This window comes from Emydura macquarii, unplaced genomic scaffold, assembly GCF_026122565.2.
Source record: "Emydura macquarii macquarii isolate MOO-44397 ecotype Brisbane River unplaced genomic scaffold, CSIRO-AGI_Emac_v2 contig_1876, whole genome shotgun sequence".
Taxonomy (NCBI): domain Eukaryota; kingdom Metazoa; phylum Chordata; order Testudines; family Chelidae; genus Emydura; species Emydura macquarii.
In genome coordinates, this window is record NW_027132013.1 from 20107637 (window position 1) to 20135000 (window position 27364).

The window sequence follows — 27364 nt, forward strand, 5'->3', positions numbered from 1 at the left end:
TTTCAAATAAAAACCAGCCTTTAGAGTCTGAACTATATAACAGCACCACTTTAAAATGTCCTCCCTGAACATTAAAAGAAACTGGAGAGGGGTGGAGCATGTGCCTCTGGGTCTTCCATTCTTCCTTCATTTACACTAAAATCAAATTTTTAATATCAGTAAAATCAAAGCAAAGAAATTGTCACCCAAGGAATTTTAGATCAGTGCCTGCCTCAGTGACAATATGCTCATGTTACTCATGACTAAGGAAGAACCGAGCTACCACAACCTTCAAAGCCTCTCCAGATCTACACAGTGTTGCAGTAAAGAGGTTTTCAGTCAAGCCTGGGAGGAGTAACAGCTCCCAACACCCCAACCAAAGCAACTCATCAGTAGTGCTCTGGGCAAAATGTCGCTATTTCTTTCTTTAAAAAGAAGACCAAACAAAAAAGCACAAGGCCACACAAAATTGACTCCTCGGTGTCGATATCAGAATTTTCCCCCTTAACATAATGCATGTGAGCCTATAACAATACACCAATAACCATGCACAGCAGTGCAGAGTTTCTATTTGGAGCATTAAAAGAATATGTTTCTTCTAGTAGAACCCAGGAGGTACCGTATTAGTGAAATCTACTTTTTGACAATAAATACCATTGTTATCTCTTCTGATATTTGAGTGTCCATTCTCTTTGATGTGTGTATGTGTGTGTCTTTGTGTTTTGGATGGGAACTGTGCGCTGGTACCACAATGCCAGGAGCAAATTGCATCTTGATCCCTGGAGCTCCTTAGGCTTGAAAGCCAAAAGCTGATGCTCTCTCTCTGAGTAGTTCCCGGCACAAATGACAACTCCAGCTCCCTGTAAATAAATAAATCAATTTCACATGCACAGTATTAATTCTGAATAATCAGACTATATACTATGGATGGTTTCAATGGGATTGCAGGTGTCTCCCCCAACTGGAATTTCCAATATATTTCTGAAGCAAGTACAGCATTGTTCCATTCCCACTGGTGTGGTTCAGCTAGACTATATCCAGATATTATGGGTTAGTTGTGATGTGCAGCCTCATAGTACTTTTTGCCATTTGTTAACTTAATCTCAGCACTTCCCTATTAAACAGAAGTCTTGGCTATTCAATTTCTAGAGTTTCTCGCTATCAGCTTGGTTGCCTCTTTAACAAAATTTAAAAAACATTAACAGCTCTTACACATCAGGGCTACATGGCTGATTCGTAATTATTCTCGTCTCACTCCTGTTGGCCATTCCACTATGCTCCATTAGTATCATTCTGTAGGCCTCTGTCAGTTTCTATTGGGCTCTGTTGATTTTAATTGGAGGACCACTATCCTCAAGAACCAGTAGACCAATGGGACAGTTCTTCTGTTCCAAAACGAACTAAAAACTGGAACCAGTAGAAACATTTTCAAGTGGAATTTCTTCCAAGGACATAACTGTATACTGAACAGAATACAGATCTAAAAAATCCTCCCTTTCCAAGGTACAGCTGGTCTGAAAAGCATTGAAAACTACTCTAAATAGTTTTTGGCTAGTCTAAATATGTCAAGGAGGCATTGCACATGCAGATACACAACAAGAAGATGGAGTCTCATTAGCCAATTATGACTCCAGGTGTGATGACATTGTATGTTGATCAACAAAAGCAAAACCATTCCAATAAAGCATTTGGACTAGAGAAAAGCCCATCTCTAATTAGGGCACTTCTAAACTCTTATCAGGGAAGGAAAGAGAGGTTCCTTACCTATACAGTAAGTGGAGTTCTTCAAGATGTTTTGACCCTATAGGTGCACCACATGTGTGCACGCACACCCATATGCCTTCTATCAGAAGTTTTTCACCAACAGGATGCATGGTACAGTGCCTGCACCCTACACATCTTCATGCTTCAAATGGAGGGTATATAGGGAGGGGAAGACATGCCGCTGCTCCAGTTTTTTCTCAACCCCAAAATCCAAAAGCAAGGAAGCAGAGAGGAAAGGAGCGGGGCCCAGAGTGGAGTACCCCTAAGGACATAATATCTCAAAGAACTCCAGTTACTGTACAGATAAGAAACCCCTCCTTCTTCTTCGAGTTACTGTCTCAATGGGGCTCCAGATTAGATAACACCCAAACAATACCTCAGGTATGGAGAAAGGTGCTGAGGATACAAGTTCAGAGGTGTGAACGAAAGCATCATGCTGGAGAAAGATGGCAGCTTTGCAACTGTCTGAAATGGTAGGTTCTTAAGCAGGGTTATAGAGGTGGACTGTACCCTAGTGGAGTGGGCAGTCACCCTACATGAAGGGTGCACCCCAGAAGCTTCATATCATGCTACCCATTTAGTCTGCTACCCATTTAGTCTGCTACCCATTTAGCATTTAGTCTACTACCATTTAGTCTGCTACCCATTTAGTCTGTGGGTGAAAAAAGGAGCTCCCTTCATTCTCTCTGCAATGGAGACAAAATGTCTAGAAAGGGATTTGAAGGGTTTAGTCTTGTTGAGGTAGAAAGCAAGGGCTCTTTTCACATCTTGAGTTCGGAGACTGGCCTCGTCCCTTGAAGTATGAGCTTTGGGGTAAAAAAGCAGTAGCTGAATGTCCTGCTTGATGTGAAAGTCTGACGAGACTTTAAGTCACAAGCAAGAATGAGGACCAAGAGTCACCTTGCCTTGGTAGAACATCGTGTATGGTGGATCAGCCTCCCAGGTAGTCAGCTGTTAGCAATCAGATGTGCACTACAAAGCTACCTGATATTTTGCCTCTGCCTGCTTCGAGTTTGGTTCTCATTTCCTTCACCCACCTTGCCCAAGGCCATCTTCTGAATTTCCTCCCTCCTCCCCAGGGGCCCTTCTATGGTTCTCAGTGTAGACTTCCAGAACATATTACCTTCTGGGGGCTCAGAGACTGGTGGATTTAAACAATACATGTGATAGCCACGGTCGCAGTCATCACAGAAAAGCAGCTGGTCCTGAAGCAGAATTATTGGAGGAGGGGGGAGTGAGAGAGAGAGAGACAGAGAGAGAATGTAGATTAGTCTATTCCTGAGGTGGGAACACAAGCATATGTGAATCACTAGCGCACACTTTTGAACATAGCTTTAACAATAAGCGTATATGGAACATGAACGGATTTACAAAACATCACATTTCTGCTTCCAGGGTCAACCACCGTACTCTTCTCAATTTGCCACAGCAATCCCCCTTCCCCTCGCCCAGCTGCATCTGAATTGTACAAGTCAGCTTGAGTTTTTAACTGATAAATCTCCTTTTGAGCTAGGGGAATCCACCAGCAAAATCAGCTACATGGAGATCACACCCATATATGAGATTGGATTTCCCACTTCGTTATACCCTCATAGACTTTAAAGCCAGAAGGGACTATTGTGATCATCTTGTCTGACCTCCTGCACATCACAAGCCACAGAACCTCACCCTCCCATTCTTTAATAGGCCCATAACCTCTGGCTGAGTTACTGAAGTCCTCAAATCATGATTTAAAGACTTCAAGTTACAAAGCATCCACCATTTACTCTAGTTCAAACCATTAAGTGATCCATGCCCCGTGTTGCAGAGGAAGGTGAAAAAGCCCCAGGGTCTCTGCCAATCTGACCTACAGGGAAATTCCTTCCCAACCCCAAATACAGTGTTCAAACAGACCTTGAGCATGTGGGCAAGACCCACCAGCCAGACACCTGGGAACTTAGAGGCCTCCCCATCTAGTGTCCCATATCCAGCCATTGAGGCTATTTGCTACTAGCACCTGCAGATGGGCCACATGCCGTTGTACGCAGTCTCATCATACCATCTCCCCCATAAACTTGTCAGGCTGTCTTGAAACCAGTTAGAGTTTTTGCCCCCAAAGCTCCCCTTGGAAGGGGAACTTCACTCCTCTGATAGTTAGAAACCTTCATCTAATTTTAAGTCTAAACTAGTTGATGGCCAAATTATTTCCATTTGTTCTTGTGCCAGCACTGGCCCTTGACATAAATAACCCCTCTCCCTCCCTGATTTTTATCCTTCTGGTTTATTTATAGAGAGCAATCATATCTCCTCTCAAGTCTTCATTTGGTTAGGCTAAACAAGCCAAAATTCTTAAGTCTCCTCTCAAAAGGTAGGTTTTCCATTCCTCTGATGGTCCCTGGTGTTATCAAATCCAGAGCATTCCATCTTGCCAGGCCCCTTTTACTCTCCAGCCTGGACAGAACAAATTTGGCAAAGTTCAGCAGATTAGTGACTGAGGTCTGTTCAGTGGATCACATATAAATGAGCTGTTCCTATCACTAGCACTGTAGCTCTCCACATTGTCAGAAAAAATGTTTAGACCGGCAACTCCCATATACCATACTGAAAATGCCCCCTTGACTGTTAAAACAGAATGCACTTGTACTCTTAGATTTTTCTGATTTATTGCTAAAAACAAAATCCAGAGAGCTGCTTGAAGTTTATCTTGTTATGTAGCAAAGGAAACAGATTAGACAATCAATAAAAAGTCCCTTCCAACCCATATGGTGTCCATGCTTTGGGGTTTTATCATAAAGATTGAAGTTCATATGAGCTTCAAACTGGGTGACATGGGGGACTGGTAATAGGAGATAGACCTGCCATCTTTAGACCATGACCCGTTTAAGTGCAACCCAGATCACACTGTTCTGATAGTGACATTGTGTCCTATGTGACGTGTTTGTGGCCTCAGTCCAGTTTCTATTGAAGAAGTGTCCAAATCACAAATACTATCATCTTAAGTGGCCTTATATGGCACCCTGATAATCTTAGGAGAGACAAATGATTAAATGAGTCACTGAGACTGGACTAGAGAAGATCTTTGCATGTCAGAGTTAAGGAGCGCTGGGGCAATGACCCATTGCTGCTGCCATTGTTTTACAGTTTTAAGTGAAACAGAGGACAGTTTCCTAGGGCAGTCATTGCAGTAGCTTTCACCAGTATTAATCTGCATAAAAAAGAAATAAACTCACATCATTTTCAGAGGTCCCACAAAGGCTGCAGGATTTGCACTCAATGCATTGCCACTTATAGGTTTTTACAGCCTCAGTCATGTTTGTGGTGAATTGCAGGCAGGTCGGGTGTCCTGAAGAAAATTGGAGAGGACTGTCATTATTAAGGTTTATTTTTTAAATTAATTGTTATTAAATTTGGGGACAAAATGCACATGGACATGGACTGATCACAACATGGGCTGCAACTAACAGATACCAAAGAGGAAAGCAGGCATTAACCTTTTCGCTGCTGGGCACAAAAAAATCAGAGTAATCCCTGCCCACTTCCCCATTGGCAAAGCAGTTTTGATCAGAGCTCTTAAAAACATTTTTTGAAAGAAAGTGAGAGAAAGAAAGAAGTCAGAAGTTCCCACTTTCAGAGGGAATGCATTCATCTTAATAGGAATTGAACTATGTTTTAATTGGCAGTTAATTCAGCCTGATTGAAGGACATGGCTGGAATGAGATTTTATTCCTCTTTTCAAAGCTTCTCTTCCCATTGTCCAAAGATCTACAAATAATGAAGTGATCCTGTAAACTTTGCTCGAGTGGGAGCCATAGGATATGGAAAAGGGGCAAGGGACAGTCTGAAGGGGGTTGTATTTTTTTAAGAGCTCCGCGCTATTCAAGTTGGTTGGCACAGAAGAAACCAAATTGCACAGCTAACCTCCCAGGATCAAAAAAACAAAAAGCCAACAACTTCCCAAACAAACTAAACAAAAGGAATAAATAAGGGAAAGCTAGCAAAACAGTCACATCTATTTGGGAAGGACAAATTGCCAGAGCGACAACCCTCTCCCCTACATGCGTGTCGACTCCCGCTTTGTGAAACAGCAGTACCATGGTAGTGGGGTCAGCAATGGGCTTTCTGGAAGGGAAAAATATAAACAAACAAGCAAACCAAGGTAGGATGAGTGTTCCTTCTGCAAAATAGAACAAGAAAAAAAACCATACACCACTGAAATAAAGTACTGTACCCCAAGATCACCATTCAAGGTTGAGACAGTCTTTAGATGACCTGGAGTTAAATACTATCTTCCGTCTCAGAAAACATTACATTTTACATCCCTCTGTGGTACTCACAAATATTAACACTGCATTGTGCATGGGGGAAAGAGGTATATAAAAGCAAGTGCATGTGGATGTATATAAGATACATGCACACACACACATACACGCAGTTGTAATTTTAGACATCTTCAGGTACACTGTAAAAATACACATTTTGTGTCTTCCACACCTGCTATTATTGGACAGCTAACAATAGGGAGAGGAAAAAAACGCCTTTTAACTTCATTGTAGCAGGAACATTTTTATGGGGGGTCAGAGTAGAAAAGTGGAAGACGTTTTGCTAATAAAGAAATTAAGGTCTGTCATTCCTTAGTGCTTACAAATGGTATAGGTGTGGGAATGTTCCTTTCACTACCAAATCCCTCAGCAAAGTTTCTCTCTTTCTGTTGTACTTTCCCATCATTACTATGCAATATTTGGAAGCTTGTATTTTCTAGACTGTTACGTAAATGGTTTCTGAGAATGGCTGGGTAACCCAGTAATGCTGATAGAGAATAACCCTTCTTTATAAATCAGTTATTATGCAATCACCAATTGGTGTAGGATTCTGGTTCTCTGGTTATGCTAGTGTGGGATTGGCATGAGAACTAAGGACCCTAGGGGTAAAATACATGTTCATAAGTTAAGCAGTGAACAGAACATAAAGGGGAGGCAATATTAAAGGAAGGAGAAATCAGTGTCAGAGTACGTTAATGTTATTCTTTTAAGAGCTGGAATAAACAATCTCATTGAGAGTAGTGACAGGCCCAAATCAAAATCCTGGCTAAGAAGAACACCAATCTTTGGAGCATTTGAAATCTCAACAGAGAACTAGATCCAAATTTTGCAGATGGCACCTATCTTTATGATGGATCAAACCAAAACCAAGGGTCAGCACATCCTGAACTATGAAGGTCCAGAAGCAAATTTTGTGACTTAAGTCCTTCTCTAACTGAGAGTGACTCAAAGGCTCATTGCTGAGATGGCACCTGTAGAACCTGACATGACACTTGGTTGGTCCTCCAGGGTTAACTCCCGGCAAAAACAGAAGTTCATTTTAATGTCAGTAATCTGAACAGGCACACCACACTGCATGTAAGAGAAAAGTTCATTGCAGCAGCAACTAACCGACATCCAACAAGGCTGCCCAGTGCTGAGATATGTCAAACAAACCCCCTCAGACAGGGACCCTATGCACTAATTACAGAGTTACTGGCTTCCATCACACATGAAATCAGCACTGGGAGGAATGGAATGAAGTTTAACAGAAAGTAAATTAAATTTCCATCCTGCCTCTCAATCAGACCCGTAGCCCAGGAATCATTCGCTCTCTTTGCCCCATGTATCCAGACTGTTTCCAAATCTTTCCACTTCTTCCATAACAATGTTTTTAGAATCCAGCTTCCTATTGTCCAGACACATAAAAACTCTGACCAAGGCACTCATCACCACCTCTTAAGTACTGTAACCTGGTCCTCTTCAGCTTCCCTGACACCAACAGCACCTTATTCCAGTCCATATAAAACACAGCTGCTAAAACCATACTTCTTGCCTGTTGTTCTGATCACATCCTATTCTTTTCTGAATCCCTCTGCTAGCTTCTTCTCTTACCCCAGATGAAGTTCAAGTTTCTTGTTCCAGTCTTCAAGATCCTTCACAACTTTACCTCTCTTTCCTATCTATGTCTGTTTTTTATCATGTCACCCCCTGCCCTAATCTGATTTGCTAATAAGACCAGCCTTGACCATCCTCTTCTCTACTCCTCCCAAAAACATCTTTGCAATTTCTTACACACTGCTCCTCATCCAATGAATGTCCTCCCTGAACTGATCCATCCCTCTCCTTCTTTAAATCCCTTCTCAAGACTCACATCTGCCACAAGGCATCAACCACTTTAAGAGGGCTGGTTGAGCTGGGGAAATAATGATCAAAAAATATTTCCCATTAGTAGGATCTACTAGCAGTGACAGTCTGGCCTGTTTTTAGAGGACGTGCCAGGGGTGCCAGTTTATTCAATTCGCCATGCCCTGTCCTGGAACTTGTGACTGTCAAAGGGGCACTACAGGTGGCCACATGACTGTATATCCCTAGGATTAGCTCTCTCTGCTGGTCCAGAGTCCCTTCACTTTCTAAAGACAGAGATTGTCTCGTGGATACCTGTCTTTCCAAGCTCCAAGTCAGGTTCTGATTCATTTTCACAACCCTCCTTTGTGGTGACCATGGCCCCAATCCAACTCCCCCGATAGTCAACTGAAAGTCTGCCGCTGACTGCATTTGGGAGCTAGAGCAGGCCCTCAGGTGCTTGGAGAACTTGTCAATGTATAGTTCACAGCATTAAAGTTAAATATGTTTTCTTTCCCCTACTCTCCCTGCTCCTTTCTGTCTCTCCAGCACCACTCTAGCCTGGCCTCGTGTTCTGTGTGACACAGTGGAAACTCCATAGCATAGAGAGTTCCTGAGGCTATCCTCCCGCAAAGAATCTAAGCTCCAGAGCAGAGCAGCTCCTGACACTCCCCCTGATGAGGATAGGAGAATATCCTAATTGAATCTGAGTCTGGCAGACATATTTTGGTAGGTTCATATTTAATAACAGAAAAAGCCTGTTTACAATTACAGGTATTTCTAAAAAGGCTTGCACAAAGAGCAGCCCTAGAAATGGCATAAATGACAAATCTGGTGGAGCTGTGTGTGACGGGAGCTATAAAGGTTTTTATTGCACCAGGTATGTGGTTGTGATTTCTATAATCCTATGATAAGCTGTATTTAGCGTAGGTAAGGTGCTATTGAAATGTGCATTGAAGGTTCTGCAATTGAAACTCAGTTAATAATCCTGATTATAACAGACTCCAGTTCAGTCTCACATAGCTGTATGAGCTCTACAAGCTAATGGGAGTGAGAAGTAGCACGGATTTATTGTGTCCTTGGAGTCAGGAGATAGAATGCTAAAATGCACACAGGGAGTAGCTCAGTCGAAGGTTTACACAATCACTTTTCTAACTGACCATAACTGTACTGTAACGATAATGTTCACGATGGAACAAATGCTATAAACATCACATAAAGTCAAACCTGCACTAAGGAGGGTGGCAACCAGCAATCCCCTTGCCTTAAGCCACTGGTCTAATGCATAGATCAGAACTCCAAATCGGAATGAACATTTGCCATCATTACAGAAGTTCAGACCTGGATCTAAACTGTGTGGCTCTAGCCCACATCAGCAGTGCTTTATAATTGCCCCAATGTTGCTTCAAATGTCATTTTGTTTGATCTTACAGCACATCCAGCAGGCAGCTGAGTTGCAGGTAGGATTGATCACTTAAGAAATATTTCACTGGGTAGACACACAATGCTAATATAGGCTATTGGAGAGGAAGATGTGAACATAAATAGCTTTAAAAATATTTTAAATCTCTCCAGCCCTCACTGACTGCGTGACACTAAAGACAGGAATGACATTGCAGCCAATAGTGATCTGCTGCATCCAGGCATTCTGCGATCAGTAAAGACCTTAGAATGGCTCATTAGTGCTTTTTCAATAATGAATTCTGCATCGCAAGGTTAATTGTGACCATGTGCTCTTGTCACAACCACCACAGGCTATTTAAATTAACAATCCAATCAATAATCTTTTCCAAACAAAAGCAGAGGTGATTTTGAGACAACAATAAGCACCGGTTTCCTTTTTTTTTTTTTTTTTTTTAAAAAAAAACCAAATCTAATTTATGCTAAAAAAAGGGATTTGCACCCAGTTTCAAAAGGAACGTATAATGCATGTACAGTGCAACTATCAGACAAGATTACTGTATTTTTCAGTTCTTTCCTCTACTTTGTATGTGTGGAGAGGTTTTTTCGTTTGTCAGTTTTTGTTTTAATCAATGGCATAATGAAATCCCGTGGGGCTCCTTGTTGCCTTCTGTCAGCAGTCCATCAACTATTCAGCTCTTTAAACAACCACAGATAGATTATACAGGTAGAATGCCCAAGGCTGCAGCCACCCCCGTGTAGGTAACGGAAGTTCCATAGGCAAAGCAAGTGCAAAAATCAAGCCCTTCATATTGCTAAGATTAAATTAGTGTTGGTATAACTGCTGTTGTTATTAAAAGGAATTAGTGCAATTACTGAAAATAAAAGAGTAAGCTGTAATTCTAATGGGAGATATGATTTAAAGTACAGATTCTAGCCTTACTTCGTTGGTCTAAAAATATAGTTCATAATGCTTACAGATGTGCAGTATTGCCAACGCCAAGCATTCAAAAATCATAAGTCAGGGCCCCACAAAATTATGAGATTGTCTTAAAATGCATACGATTTTTTTAAAATAATAAATTTGGGTTTCTTTTAATTTTCATGCTGGTGTTTGCCTCTCAGGATCCAAGTCTGAAGCTTTCCTCAGCAACCAGGAAGGCTAGAAACAGATAAATATAAGAAAGCTGAAATTCTCCATAATCACAGGATTCCAGGAGCTGGAACTTTAAAAAAGTCACCATATGTCACAAGACTCCTGATCAAATTGCAAGACTTGGAACCACTGGGTATTTATTCTTGGAGTTTTCATAGCACTTTCCACCACCAGAGCTCTTTCTGAAAATGCTAAAGCTCTAATCATGCAAATATTTATGCCTGTGAGTAGTCCTAGTGATTTACATGGGACTGTTCATGAACTTAAGTATTTGCAGGATGGAGCTCTAATTCATTGATTATCACAATAACCCTGTGAGTTAGGAAAGTACTATTATTCCCATTTCACAGATCAGGAAACTGGGGCACAGAGAGATTAAGTGATTTGCCCAAACCCACAGAAAGAATCAGTGTCAGAGCAGGGATTAGAATTTGGGAGTTACTGGCTCCAGTCCTCAGAACAGATCATGCTGAATTCAGCTTTTGATATAAGGGGAAAATGTTAAAAGTATCAGTGCTGGATATTGTTAGACCCAGCCAGTATTTTATTATTAAAGACAGAGAGGAGAAGACAAGGCACTAAAAATCTTATTTCTGTCTCATGATGACATAACGGTGAGAAAATCAGTCCTTTTCTTTCAATGTCCAATAATGGGTTCACTCTATGAAGACACACATCACTGCCCCCTACAGCAAGATAGAAGGCATTCTGCAAGCATGAAATACCGATGCTGCAGATGCTGCTGACCAAATGCTGCTCTGCTACAGAAACGAGCCCTACGGGGTTCTGGCGGTCTTAGTTAATAGCCAGGCCAGCCTGATTCAGCCAGCATTCCTCTAATCCAATATGCCGCGACATGCCAGTAAGTGTGGAAGAATTAACTCTATCAATAACTGATGGGGATCTGAAGCCATTCAGCTGTAGCAGAGCATACCATTCCTATTCTTTCATTTCCTCTCCCCAGAGGGTCTCCGTGGACAGAGCAAAAAGACTCACGCACTAACACTTGGGAGGTGCAGGCAAGAGATGGTAGTTTGCTCCCAGGTTCCGCCAGTTCAAGTGAAGTAATGCACTTGAATTACAGAGAATATGAAATATTGGTCATAAATAGAATGAAACCTGTTTTAAGTGATCACCCAAGGGGACAACAAAACTTTTACACACTAGACATTGGGCCAAAGTCCACTCTGAGTTATGCAGGTAGGACTCCAACTGGAGTCAATGGGAATTGCATATGTGCAACTGAAAGCAAAATTGGCCAGTGGTCTATATTTGAAGTTATACTAGAAATGTTGAGGATGCTTTACACTGGTTGTTTAGTCCCTAGTGCAGGATTCACTGTATTAGCTCATACTCTTTCCAAGCGTTGTGGAAGACTGTAGTCATGAAGATCCCAGTGATCATTATGGGAGTGAGTCTCCTAGCTAAATACCTCCCAACCTTAAGCAATTCTTTGAAAATCCTGTACTCTAGCAAACCAGCCTATCAAATCTTCTCTTTCTAGCTTTGACTATACTACACGTTTTCCCTTAAAATTTCCCACTGTGTACCCTGAGAAAACTAGTGTACATGAAATGCTGGCAATTTTAGATAAAGCTAAGGTAGAACTATGTAGGGTAGACACAATCCTTCTCTCTCAAGGCAAAAGCTTGAAAATGATTGGAAATATTTTGTAACGATTCTTTGTTTATACAAATTGAACCAATCTGCTATCAAGTATTCATATTTTTAAAGGGGAAAAAATCCAAAACACTTGCTGATATTAAAAAGTGTAAAACAAAAATGATGCCTGCCACTATTACAAGATCGACCAGCAAACAATGTTGTTAGCTCACCCCCTTAACTAATCCCCGGGAAATCTCTGATGAAAAGGAATCATAAACTAGTAGCAAAAGCAGAGAGCGAAAATTTGGGAGTTCTTGATTCTGTGCCCAGCCTTGCCACTTCCAATAAGAGCTTGGGCAAGTCATTTAATCTCTTTGACTCAGTTTCCCCATCTATCAACAGCATTAATTTAGTGAGGAATAATTTGTTAATATTTGTAATGCACTTTGAGATCTGTGGAGAGAATATGTTATAGGTGCAGGGTCTTTATTAAGAGAGCTGAAGAAATTACCAGTGTTAATTATTATCAATTATTATTAATTGATGATGATGTTGCATAAACAATGAAGTCAAGAATACATATTTCAATTTCAGCTCCATTATAAATACAGGTGTTGGGGAAAATAATCAATGTTTGCCAATTGTAAAGGGCCAGACAGGTAGGGGAAATGTATTAAGCTTGGAAGATATTTATAGAGAAAATGAGGAACTCATCAACTGGGATGAATTCTGCTATTACAGCCAAGCATTTTGACTGCAGAATTAACTGACAGCAAAGTTGGATCAAAGGATGTGTGTGTTATAACATTATGTATATATCTGTGGCTGTGTGTGTGCACATACACACACATGAGAGAGAGAGAGAGAGAACAATTCATGCTAGAAGGCTGTGCTCTAGAAGATTTATTTGTAAGTTTGGGCTGACCTGCATAACACACAAGTGGCAAAGCCACGAGTGAATTATTCAGGCCACCCCAAAAGAGTACCAGTAAAACATTTATCCCATTTCACACCATCATGTCTTTTGTATATGCCACATATTTTACACACAAATACCTTTAAAATGGTTTAGAGTGTTTTAAAATGTTTTATTGGTATTGTAAAGCCAGACTTCCTTAGTACGCATAGTCCAGCTATACAGGTCTTGGCAGGAAGAGACAAAAATATACCTAATTGATTTTAAAAGCCTCTAAAATTACCTAAAATCACTTTAATATACATAAAATGTCACAATGTGGGACTTCTATATTTCGGGCTAGACCTCAGGGTACATGTGCTGTATGTCTCACTGGACAATTGAGTATCTTTCCCTTTCCACTGATATCAAGCTGCCATGTAAAATCCTGCAGTCATAAGAAACTGCATCAGATGTTAAAGCTGTCACTGGTGCAGAACTTAATATTGCACATTCTACTGCCCTGGATCTAGGGCAAAGTAATGTGGAGAATGGATTCCACATTTAATGGAGAAAGGAAGAAACATTTCCTGATTGGGTTGCTTAGGATCTCAAGCTTTAAAATTCTAGGGGACAGTTCGGCCCCTGGCCTAAATTAGAGCAACCTCGAGGCCGCTCTAACTTACAGCTGCCTGCAGCAGCCACCCAAAAGGCTGTTGTGGCAGCCATGGATTTCCAGAGCACCGTGCATATTGGCTAAGATCCATCCCTTGATTTACTATTGTACTGGGGGACTGAGATTGGATGGTGTTTCAGCTGCTTAGGCCATTCTAAGGAATGCTTTGTGCAAAGCATCCCCACTGGCCTGGCTGAGGATCTGGCCCTGTGTTTCAAGTTGCTCAGCGGTTTGGAATATTACAAGTAGTCAAGAGGAGACAGTTTACTGGGCAGAATGCAAGTGAAGGGCAAGTGCATGATAAATGCTTTTGTCACCTGGTTCTGGAATTCACATGAATATCTTCACCACTTATGTAAAGCTATAGAGAGATATAGACATGATGCATCTGAGTCTCCTCTGATGTACACCAGTTTTACATCAGTGCAATGCTGCTGACTTCAGATTTGCACCAGCCTAACTGTGATCGGGATCAGACTGTGTATAGAAAGGTGGTCCTGATTGCCCACTGCTTTGTACCTTGGATAGAGGAGAAAAGCTACCATTCCTGTTTGCACACATTACACCAGGGGCAAGGGCGTGGAGAATCAGCCCTAGGTCGTACCTCACATAGTTTCTCATGGAGCAATAAGAACATGTTCTTCTCATTGAGTAGCGTGTCCAGCTTCCTGACAACAGAGGGCCTGATTCACTCCTGACTTGATTTCAGTGGAGATACACTGTGGTAAAGCTGGGGAAATGAAGTGGTGAGACAAGCCCCGAGGCTTTACAGCTGAGAGGTGTAAGAATTGAACCTAACCTCAGATCCATTGAAACCATTGGCCGCCCAGAATTTCCCATCCTGAATCAACAAATGTTCTGCTTCTCTCTTTTCCAAACTGACCCCTATTAGACACTGCTGGCTGCTAAGCAAAATGGCTATTTCTTGCCTAAGAAAAATAACGTGGAAGTGCTCAAATAACCTTGTATTAAAGCAGCAGCTCATTACTGTACTGCATAAACCATCCAGCACTGCACAATTCCTGGGGGTGATTTAGGTCAGCACGACCTCCAGAAAAACCAGCAGCCTGCATCACTGTGTGTATAGCATTATGGGTAATGATCTGCTAATTGCCAAAAGGCTGCTTACCAATACCAACAGGAAAGAAACCACCTTCAGGCACTGCACACCAGGGCTTTCAGGAGCAGGAACACAGATCCTAATAACTAAAATAATACAACATATAAAGTATGAGCTGCCAATGGAAAGTGGCAGAGAATGCTATTGCTACTGTGCTGGGATGCTGCACGCAGCAGATGCACATATTGGGGACTGTGCTGTGTAAAGCATTCCTAGCGTTGTATTCCTTTCAGTACAAGGTGCTTTTCTCTATTTAATTGCCTAGCACAGTGAGGAAGAGGTAGATGAGAGTGTGGAAGAGGGAGGTAGGCTGCCTGTCCAGACCAGGTGAACCACCACAACCTGGAAAGCCGAACCCTCCCCCCCCACCCCCACCCCGACCCCCACCCCCACACACTTGTCTGGAGGACCTTTTTATTATCCCTCAACAAACTGCAGTGGAAAAAACTCCAGCACAGCTCAACCCTCGTCACTATGCACTGCAGGCTCCCCCGGCAGGCCAGCTCACACACCAGAGAGCTTTCAATCAATTGGCAGGCTCGCTAACCCTTTCAAAATGAGCAGTGAAGCAAAAATAGTTGGTCATAAACACTAAAATAAAGGATGGAGGGTTTTGGTTGTGTTTTTGTTGGGGGTTTTGTTTGTTTGTTTAGCTTTGTTAAATCAGGTCTTCCCAGTGCATTAAACACGCCTACCCTATAGCCTATTTACAACATACTAACTGATGGGAGCCAGAGATTCCCAGTGGTGTTATTATAATGAAAGGAATGCCGTCATGTCCAAGGTGTTTGGGAAGCCATGGACTGGGTAGCCTTTTGGCAATGTGTGAAAAAGAGCCTTATTTTAAAAATAAATATGATCTCCACCCTTTTTTATATGAAGAAGAATCCTGCCATCTGTTAGAACCAACAGCCCTGACTGCTGCCTTAATACCTGCTCCTTCTTCAACATGGCTGGTGTTAAACTGCTGTGTTAACACAAACAGACAGCAGCATGTCTGCAGGGGATTCTAGTGCTGTCCAGCATACAGATTCACTGAAGGTAACCCTTGAAAATAACAGTTTTCTAGTCATGCACTGGAGCCTGGCAATGCCATCTGTTCATGACAGGTGGAAAAAGGGGTCCCCACCAACATTTCACTGCAGTTTAGAACCAGCCTGATAAGCTGTTGGGACCAAAAGTGTAACCCATATTTCAAGCATTGAAAACACTTGCTTTCCAAGTTGTTTTTTACCTTCCAGAGATGAGTTTGGATAGAATATTTCAACCATTTTGTTGTTGCTGTAAGAATTCTGTTTAAAATTAATTTCTTCACAGGACATCCTCTTCTCCCCCACCCATAGGAGGTTGTTTGGCTGTTTAAAAAAATACTCTACCCTACACTGTTTTGTAAGGAAGACTTGCGGTGTTGCAAGTAAAGCATTGCTCCAGAATACAAGTTTTGCATGAACTTAGTATTGGTAAAAGGTGCAGAATGACAACCCTGAAGCCCTCTATTTATCCACAAACCAGGTAGCAGTGAGAGTGTCACCTGGTTTCTGATGGCCTGTCGGTCCTTGGCTTCTCTTCTCAGACTTCCAACCAGGGGGGCAATAGTGGTGTTTTGTGGTGCACCACTGAAATCCCACTTAAGCCCATAGGGGCTTCAGTGGTACAAAGACCTACTTTTCTGAACAGAGGTGATTTCACCCATGTGCCACGAAACAGCTATCAGATAAGAATGACTCAGACACGATTGAATGGGTTGGTTTTTAACTTGTGAATTTAGAGGGGGAAGTATCTTATTGGTCTTCTCAACCAACCAATTCTCTTCCTAGAATGCATTAAGAACAGCACATAATTAAATTACTAGCCAGAATGGTTCCAAAAAATTCAAATCAAATGGCAAACTCCAGAGAATTTTTTTAAAATTTCACTATTTAATATTAAATAAACTGCAGAAGTAATTATGCATAACACATTATGCCATTGCATACATAGTAACCTCATTGCTGTTACATGAGGTAACTATGTATCATACAGACAGATAAAGTCAGCACATGATGGATAAATGGCTACACAAACATACACTGTAAATGTAACAGCTCTGGTTTTCCCATGCAAGCCTGTTGAACTGAGTATAATTTACACTATTGCTAATATAGCAGTGTAATTGTATACTCCAGTATAACTAGCATCGCATCACTCAGCTAAACAGAAACAAAAACAATTCTGTATAAGTTACTTCATTCATTCATTTAAATGGACTCCTTCAGCTAGTGGGTGTGTGTGTGTGTGAGAAAATAGATTACATATAAGCATGCTTTTCACTGTTTGTAATGCAATCTTAGAAGCTGGAAAATAAAATTTCATTGTCTATTGCTATTTTCATTTTCCATTTTTTAAACACTCTTTATTTGGTTTTCCTCTCTGGAGCATTGGTCAACATGGCTGCCTTTTGTTTACTTCTCCATCAAAATATCATCATTTAGTAGGAAGTGCTTAGTTAATTAACCACATACAGCAACTTGCAGGGGGCACTCACAGAGTGATTTCAGTAAGTCATGCCAAAATGGTCATTTGTTTTCCATTCTTTGGTGGGAAAATGGCAGAATAAAATACATTTGTTTGTTAGGTCCCAGATGTCCTTCCCCACCAGAATAAGAATTCAAAGGGTCAATAATATTTTAGGCTTTAACAAGCTCGTAGCTTTCCTTTAATGTATATAAATGATATTTTACATCAGCTAAATATCACATTTGATTAAACAAGCAATTAGTAAGTTCCACAGCAGTGGACATACCTGTAAATGCTTCTCATTAAAGATTTCACTCAGCACCAAGAGGAATTACTGAGTAGAGGCTATCATGAAAATTAAAATTAAACACTATTTTATTGACTTATTGTTAAAAGGGATATTGGCTTGTCCTATTGGAATTAGTTGTAGCTGTTAGGCTCTTGATGCAGCTTTAATGTTTTAGCTGCTAACAGGATTGGTTATGGGTAGTTTTGGTCACGACAAAGGGCCTGAGGGATTTTCTCATAGAGCCCAGTCTTGCAAGTTTCTGAATGTCTTTGACTCCAATTAACTTCAATGGGAGTTGGGGATGCTCAGTACCTCTCAGATCAGGCTCCTAGGGAGCTGCACCCAGTTACCAAAAAAGCCTTTGTAAGAGTCTTCAAGAGAACTAGTACTCGTCCTTTTAAATACAAGAGGGCCTAATTCTTGTTTACATAAGGCCTCTTTACACTACCAGAACAGCGTACATAGCGATACTACTAGAATAGTGTAACAGGGGCCTCGGGGCCAGATTTTTAAAGGTATTTGGGTGCAAGGTGGGAATTTCAAAAGTGCTTAGATGTCTAACTCCCACTGAAATCAACAGGGAGCCTGGTGGGAAGAGGGCAGGTGACAACTCTCCAGAGCTCCCACATGAGGCCTGGGAGAGGAACCTGCAAGGAGCATCAGCCTGCTGAGGAATATGCCTCAGCTGAGGGACCTGCAGGGAGCAGGAGCCTGCTGGATGAGACGCCCCAGCTAAAAAGACTGCAAAACACTGAGTTTGTGGGGAAAACTAATGAAGGAGACACCCTGATAAAGGATTGAAAAGCTGTTTAAACATGAGGGAGGTTTATATGGGTGCTGACACCCATTATAAACTGGAATGACTAGCTGAGCCTGGGGAAGAGGGCTGACAGGTTTGGAGTGTTATGCTATGGTAATAAACTACACCCAGAAGTAGAGCAGTATTGTGGAAACCCCAGGATTTGTGATGGAAGGAGAAACTGAGATCCCACTACAGATGGTGTTCTATGAAGTTCAGTGTCTGGCATAGAGTTGTACTCCCTATTGTTTTACTGGGGATCTGACGTACAAAAATAAAACCATCCACCTTAGTTACTGGACTGCTCTTTACTGCCTCACATCATCTGGGTTCCCCTCACTTAAGAAAGTTGACTTCAGTCACAGTTCTTGCTACTGAGATTAGTGCAAAAGTAACTAATGCCTGTTATCTGGTGAGAGAAATGTTTGAGATGTTAAATGAAGTCTCCAGTAATACGCCATAATTCAGGTAGTGCACTCTTTTAAAACCTCTAATCCATTTCAGGGAAGCTGGTTATATGTGAAGCACATGCTCCGTCTCCTCCCAAAGCACAGCATGGTGAAATCACATTGTTGCTGATATTATGACAGAAGACCCAGAGGCTGATGAGGCAGAGTGGCCAAGGGTTTAGTTCAAGCAAAAATGTCTCAAAGGGTCACAAACATTTAGGAGAACATAGATATGAATTGGAAAGTCTCTTAGAGAATTTGCCATTGTAGATGGTTAAGAATAGCATCAAGAGGCAAATTAGTTCTCTGGTAAAACCAACAGCTGCTAAACAGTACAGGGGATATGTCCTTCCCTTGCCAGGGAGAGCTGTCCATCAGCCAGGATTTCAAAGGAGGACTGTGCCCTTTAGAAATTTTCCAAAACTTCTGCTGCGTTCACACAGGCAGCAGCAGTTCAGAGAACTTCAATCCATCATTAAGCTTTCATTCTTCAAAATGTCATCTTTTCCAGAGCAGTTTGTTAGCTGGACCCTGTCTGTAGGTCATTCAATACCACTCCACATATTTTAGACCACTTTAAATTGAAACCCGGTCAGCGGTTTCTATTTGTATCATGGATGATGATATTAACAAAGATAAAACTGTGATCTAGAAATCTAGGTTTTTTTTTAAAAAGAAGGTGGCACACTTCCTTATCATAGAAGAATTTGATACTAGACCATGAATAATCATCCAAATCATAATTATGGTAAGTACTTTTCTAGACACAACCATGGAGTAAAAGTGCTTCTGGGTCTTTTAGAAAACAACAATGAAGTAAAGCAATGCAATAAGGGGTAAATCTCATATGTCTTACCATATGATGACTTCATCAGAATTAGGATTAAACTATTTTAAATATCTGTATTTAGTGGAGCAAAGGAAATCCCATTTTACAGTGCTTGCCATGGGACAATAGGGAGCTTAAACAAATACAAGCCCCAATTCAGGAAAACGGTGCTGTTCCACTGAAGCTAATTCAGTGCTTTCCTGAATGGGGATGCTTTAGTGAGTAAGAAAGTTTTAGTGACTCAGAATCCCAGCCAGGGAGCATCAAGATGGGGGGTAGGAAGATAGGTCATGTCAAAAGAATATTAAAGGTTTTGTTTGGGGGAGTAGGGGGCATGCTCCCTCATACCCCATTGATTTGATGGTTCTGATTACAGTTGGGACTCAGTTTTAGGAAGAAAATATTAACCAGAAAAAGGCGTCTTGCAGGTATGGTGAAGTGATGGGAATAAACTAGAAACGTTATACCAGTAAAGCATTCATTTAGGCCAAACCAACCATTTTTTACACAGCTCCTAGAGTATGCCATCATCACAGCCCTCAGCATTACAGCCCTCAGGATAAATTTCCACATTAACTGGAAGCAGTGCAAGACTGGTGGCCAAGGGGAGACAGATTAGATGCAATTGGAAAACAAAATGTTTCATTCTGTCCTCTTCTCACCAGTATCACCAGTGGGAGAGCCCCTCTAGAGTAGAAAAATGAGATGTGTTTATCTAACACTTTCCTACTCTCAGATAAGACCCAGAAGTGCAATCAGAAGAAACAGTGCTCTGAATCCTGAGCTCCCTTAAATCCTACATTGTTTCTACAGAATTAACACTTTCATCTAAGTACAATTACATTTCTAGACATTATGGTTTTTAAAAAGCCTTCTACATGGGACCTCTACACAGAGTTGTCTTCCTGGGTCTAACACCTCTGCAATGGTGGGAAGGGTCCCATTCATCTAAATGGGACCTTAATAAAAGTCTAAGAAGACCAATTTAAATGTCAGCTTCCACTCCTGATCATTTTAGCAGAACTATCTAGCTCATCTACTTATTCACACTTATTGGACATAGTAGGATATATGATGGGGGTGGAGCAGGGCAGGGAAAGATGGCCCATATCAATTTAACAGAAAAGGTACACTGCTCATAGCAGTGTATGTATATATAATATGTATAATATAATATAATATAACATCCTTTCTCTCTGATTTGCCAGTGGCTAGGCCTACCCTCTAGCTAAGTTTCCTGCCTAAAAGAGAAGTGAGGGCAAATGGAGAAAACCACTGGGCTTCCTACCCATTGTCAAGGGAGATACAAAGGAAGGATTTTTCCATGCAGTTTTTCTCTCTCCTTGTCAAGGATCAACAGCTGTGTACGGTAGTCTACCCCTCATACTGATTTTTCTACTGGCTGTATGCTCTGTTCAGCTCATCAGGGAGCTGGAAAAGATCTAGCATGCAGACACATTGCAGCTGGAGAGAGGAGCAGAAACTGCAATGATCAAGGATTTGGGAAGGGGAACAGGGACCTGCTACGGCAAATCCTCCTCTTTGCCCAGATATGGGGCAGAAAAGAAAAGCATCCACTGCCTAAAATCCGTACGGAAGAATAGTTTTGTGGATCTGTACTCAGGTAAGCGGGGAGGGTGAGGGGGTGTCTCCAAGAATGAAGCCCCAAAAGAGGCAACTGGAAGTTGTTGGGCAAGGGGGTTAAAAGGTAGTAGGGATCAGATCCTGCTATAACATCCCTAAGCAGCCTTAGAGCTCCCCTATTAGGCCAGCTGGGGGATTCCACCAGCTCTATACCAATCCCTCTCAGCCCCAATGTATGGGATGTGTCAAGAATGGGAGAGGCATGGCCAGAAAATAGCACAATGGCATTATAGCTGGTGTAACTTGCAACAGCCTTTAGGTTGTTCTAAATTTTGCCAGGGACAAAGTGGTTCCTGGCAGCCAGAGGGACTGGGGGAAAGGAGAAATGGCTTAAAAAGCATCTTTCCCTTTCAAGTCCTCTCCACCCCCGGTTGAGTCAAGAAGCAAACTACTAATTGAAATAAAAGTTATACATGTGAAAGAGGATATGTAACGGGAAAGAGGATGGTAAGCTTTCTATTACAAGGATATTATCTCTACTATACAGGAGGATTTAAAAATTCTATAGAAAGAGTCTCATATTCTCTATGGGTTTTAATGTAATTCCTACACAGCACTACTGGATTCATCCCTGTTAAATTCTATAGAGAATTATTGGATTTTCTCCTTTTTTGCAATATATTATTTGTCATTAAGCCCAGTTTTGGTTTCACTACTCCAGGGGCTCTGTTCCCAAACATCAAAAGACCACTTAAGAACTGCACCCAGCTGCTACTATCGCATGCAGCCATGAACACTGAAAGTGCCTCCTGTAACCTCTGCTGGTAGCTGCGAGTGTGATGGGGGACAGGGAAATCCAGCAGAGTTTCAGATAAATGACAGCACAGTTACTAGAGGAAAAGGAAACAAAGAAAAACCCATCTAAAATGGCTACTGCTTCCAACAGACCTAAACCAGTCACCTCTCTCGCTTCTTCCTCATCACCCCCCAAAATGTGTGTGTGGAAGGAGAGGGTTAATGTTTACATTGTGAAACAACAAAAGGAACCAAAAGCTTGAAACAGACACCTAGATACTGAAGAGATGGCACATTAGACACGTGATGGATAGGATCTGAGTTAAAAAAATGATGAAACCTATTAAAACTATGTTAAAAGGGACAATGTCAAATCATTTAGACTCTGCATTTATCCTACTTTAACACAGTTGTATTAATCTGAAGGGGAAGGGCCTCCAAATTCATGCACCTTTAAGGAGATCCATTGCTATTACCAATGATGGAAAACAAACAAACATTCTTAGTTATATGGGCCCTACACAAAAGCAATATTTTATTCTCCCCTCTGCCTACCTCCACAGAAGCAAATAACAAACACTGTTCCCAAAATCCAACCAACAGAGAAAAACAAGAAAGCTGTGTTAATTTCAAGCTTCATTAGCAAATATAAAATAAAACCCAAGGACAAAAGTCATCATTTACCACATGGAAAAGAAAAACAAAATCAATAGAGAAGGAAGTTTTATTTTAAGCTTGGAAGAGAATATTGTAAACAATGGAGAGCTTAGAAAAGTGTATGTACAACATGTATGATATCTGACAGTGGGTGTTTTAGAGATGATAATGTGCACTAAAAAGGTCTTGTGGAATTGGTTTGATAAAGTAATATTTACAGAGAAATATACAATAGGGGCATCAGAAGGAGACTTTTATTTAACAGGAATATTACAAAAATTAAATCCAGACCCTACAGTTTGCAAAGCTTCATTACAGTTGTGCATCCTATTATTGTTTAACAGAACAAAACCCGATTTTTAAAGGGGTTTTACAACTGCAGATTTCCAAAAAACTGCAAAGTGTCCTGCTCCTGTTCCCATTGATGGCAATACAAGTTTTGCCAGAGAATTCAGTGGGAGCTGGTTTGGGGTCTACAAAGGATATTACATTGCCTACACCTGCAGATTTGGCCCTAGGTGTTAAGAAGGAGAGGGAATCCTCCAGATCCTGCATTCCTGACACATCCAAGATTCCGAGTGAAGTCAGCTGAAGTCTTGGGTGAGCAAGAAACAGGATGAAGGATCAGCACCTTCATTAACATCACATATGCTACCATCTTCTTGTCAATGGCAAAAGAACAGGTTCTCCCCATATGCCTTTGGTAAATAAATAATTTAGTGGCTAAGCAGAGATGACTCTCTAGATGAAAAGGAACAGGGGATCTCAGGCCAGATCAACACTAGAAACTTTTGCTGACATAGCAATGTCAGTTGTGATTATTTTACGATATTTCTATGCTGGCAAAAGCCCAATTAGAGCAGCATAAAAATGCCGTTACCAGTTTAGCTTATTTTGCTTAAGGAACTGATATCAGCTACACCAATAGCAGCTATAGTGGCAAACTTTTCTAGTGTAGACTAGGCCTCAGGTTCAAATCCAAGGCCTTCTTCTAGGAGACTAGGTTGTCCTGTATCTTTCACTTGAGACACTCAGAACAAGACTACACAAAGCACTGTAGGGAACAATCCTGCACTGGCCCCTGGGGATGGACTTGGTAACCAAATAGGTCCTTCAAGTCATTTATGAACCAATATACCTTACTGAGCTGAGAAGATGGCTAGCAATATAGAATAAATGTTTGAACTTCTACCTTTCCACATATGCTCCATAAAACAAAATTTAGAGTTCTATGCATGCCACCTCACACTTGCCTTCTCCTGAGTCACCCCGGCAGCTTATTTCTGAGGTGCTTAAAGGCAGCTCTGCATGCCTTTGAATGTCCCAAATTAGAGCTCAATTATGCAAGGGCACTGCAGGTGGAGTGCAGGGGACTTCCACTGGGAGGTTCCACATCCAGAATGCTTGCACATTCAGACTCTTTGATTGCAAGCAGATCTCAGAATGAGCTATGGAGTTACTAAAATGAAAAGTAGAACTTCAGTAAATTGAGTTATTCTTTTTTTAAACCTCTATTTTCAGCAGCAATATTTCCCAGAGCTGGTAAAGCCAAAACTTGTTTCACTCTATAGAAAACATACATCAATATTCCTTCCAACCTGGACACAAAAAACGATAAGAAGAATTCAGCCTTTGGGTCTGTTCTTTGTTTTTCTAACAGTATATTTGTTCAGATTTGTGCCTAACACAGTAAAGCAAATAAGCTTTAAACATCTAACAGGGAAACAGTACCAAGAATTTAGGAGAAAGTAAACCAGAACATTCTTCACTTACCACATCCAATTTGCAAAAAAATAAAAAATACCCAGAACTTGTATGAATGGTTTCTTTAATGTAAGAGAGAGCAGAGTTGATCTTTATTTTCATAATTAAAAAAATGTTTTTCCTTAAAGTAAATATTCAGTCTTTATTTTACATTAAGTGCTTTTGTTTAAAATTTTCACGTCTTCACAAAATTGTTTTTAAATTTTGAAGTAAACTGTATTTTAAACAAAAATACTGTGCAACTTCAGCACTTTTCTCTCTTAAATATTGAAATAAATAAAATAGTTGGGGGGTTTTCAGTTTGTTTGTTTGTTTTCAGTCATTTCTATTGTAGATCAATTCCAGTTTGACCTGGGTTTACACACACGCTTAAAGGACAGTGAAATCAAGACGTTTAACAAAGAAAAGGTTTTCTTTGTATTGCACAAGCTTAGGGTATCCCCAAGACTTCTCTGAGCAGGTGCCAGCAGGCTTTCCACAGTCCAAGCTCCTGTGCTGGACGGAACACAGGTATGGAGACATCAGGCAAGGAGAAGAGAAATATCAAAGCATCCTGGCTTCTCTTGGCCTTCTTCGGAAATGACTTGCTTGAAGGATGCTGGAGTCCCTGAGGGCAGGGCTGACTGCAGAGGGAAAGGCAATACAAAATAAAACTAAAAAACCCCAAACAGACAAAAAAGCAATTCTTCAAAAAGAACAAAAGCAAATTTTCCAGTTTGGCTCCTACTCCACTTCAAACTTTGTAAATATGTTAGACAGAACTCAGTTTCCATTGAATGTGGATGTCCTAAATGAATACAAAGAGAAGATAAATGGGACGTGAAGGGGTCACACCCAAAAAATCCCCAAACATTGTGAGCTTTTTCACTTGGAACAGGTTTTCCCCTCATTACTCATCTCCTTCAACTGCTTCTTCACTAGAGGTTCTGACTTTTGGCTTGTGAGATCCTGAGCTGTTTATGTTGTTATTACTAATCATTTATATAGAGCCAGACATGTATGAAAGGCAGGAACACGTTTCCTACCCTGAGGAGTTATGCGAAGCCAACCAAATTTTAGGGCTCATACACATATGTGGTGGCAATAATTCTGGAACAAGTGAAAAACTGAATATGACACCTGCACTCCACCCACTAGTTCATCTCCCCTCGGACTAACTCTTACATTCCAAACCTTTGAGCATTGTCAAACAGCCACTACTATGGTCTGTCACTAAAATATTTCTTTCCCCAAAATGTGAAACTCACTTATCTCCCTCAACCCCAAAACTGCATTCGTCTGAGGTTCCAGAACAAGAAATATTCAGTCCTGGGACAGTGATGTATTTAAGGGCAAAAGCCTCAAGAAATATCGGTGACAGAAAGATGCTCAGAGACAGGAGCTGGGACTTCCCCTTTCCTTCTGGAAACAGCACTCGTTTCTAGTTCCAGTAAATCATGAGCTATCAGGTCTTAAAATCATGAAACCTGAAGTTTCCAAATTATATTATAATTTCTCTTCTTTTGAGGTCTGTAGAGTTGCACTCATGATAATAAAGACAGGCAGAGGGATATAAATAATAGTGCCAGCTCAGTTGTTTGAACCCTCTAAAACATTTCAAAAGTTTTTTTTCCCTGTAAAATATATGATAAACAAAATACATATTGGTAGGGTGTCTTATAATGGTTTAACTGGCAACATTTTGGCATGACTGAATTACTCATCCTAAATAAAATGTGTACGCCATCATCATTGTGACTATGTGTGCAATATTTTATACACACATGAATAATCACAACATACAAATAAATACAAAAAACAGGAATAGGGGATAGGACTTATTGAAAGCATCAGCTTAAGATACAGTAAAACACATACTGCACAGATCTTCTTTAAGCAAAACTCTCAGCAGAGTTAATAAGACATTTGCCTGAGAAATAGGATAAGCAAAATTGATTGCTATTAGCAATGAGTCTAGGCCAAAGAATTTGGATCAGGATCGACATTTTGAACACTCACAGTTTGGGTGTGTTTGGATCAGAGACTGTGTTTAGGGCCCATCTCTAATTGTCATGAAAAGAATTCAACAAATTATGGGACAACAGCAGGGGGAGAATGCATTCATAACAGATGGTGTCCCAGCACAGGCTGGGCTCAGCCACTGTCTAGAGGCAGCTCTGATGTGTTCCACGCATCAGCAGGCAGCGAACGATCTGAGCCTCTGTCTCCAATCAAGAAACAAAGTAGAGAGCTGTAAAATGGCACATTTGAACTCAAAATGACCAACTAATTTAAAAGCTTAAAAACAAAAGAATATGGAAGGGGGTTACTTACGACTGACAAACTAAATATCACACACTGAAACAAATAAGCATCTCACATTAACTAGCGTATTTACAGTAAGATTTGACTGCAGTAGCAGAAATTAACTCTGAAAGCCCAGTGCTGATCGTATTGAAGATAATGGCGAATCTCTGATTTCCGTGGCAGCAGAGCACTGAAGACACTAATGTGAGCTCCTCTTTTGTTTCAGTATGCGACATTTAGCTTGGTGTAAGTTTTCCCCCCTCCCGCACCCCATAGTTGCTTCATTCTGAGCTGTATTAGATATACAAAGAATAAAAATACAGTACAAGTCATAAAACCAGTAAGGGAGAGAGAGACAGGAAATATGAACTAATTTCATTTCCATCCCTTCTTTGCCACATGCCCAAATATACCTTACGCTACATGTTAATTTCCTAGCCATTATATCAGCTAGGCCCATGTTAATTCTCTGTCCCCTTATAATTCTCTCGATCAGAATTAATCTGTCTAAAATTTTAAACTGTCTTCAGTAAGAGGCAAGGTCCATCCCTCTTAAGCAGGCCCTTTAATTAAATCCCAGGAGTGGGAGCATGCCAAGAATGGCCTGGACACACTATATGGCCTTTCCTCCCACCAGTCAGTTGTTCACATTGTGCTGCACTCTCAAACTCCACTAGCCCCTCATCTAAGATTCAAGG

At 41.0% G+C, this 27364-nt stretch overlaps 1 protein-coding gene across 1 annotated transcript in view; it reads right to left on the bottom strand.

The window, feature by feature from the left end:
- Nucleotides 1-706: 706 nt before the first annotated feature.
- The window catches only part of DPF3 (double PHD fingers 3), a 105446-nt gene continuing 78788 nt past the window's right edge, over nt 707-27364 (bottom strand). The window contains exons 9-11 of the mRNA XM_067558113.1: nt 4953-5065; nt 2867-2948; nt 707-839 (exon numbers count right to left, since the gene is read on the bottom strand). Of these exons, the coding sequence (XP_067414214.1) occupies nt 769-839; nt 2867-2948; nt 4953-5065 (266 nt within the window). The 3' untranslated portion in view covers nt 707-768. The remainder of the gene's footprint in view (nt 840-2866; nt 2949-4952; nt 5066-27364) is intronic.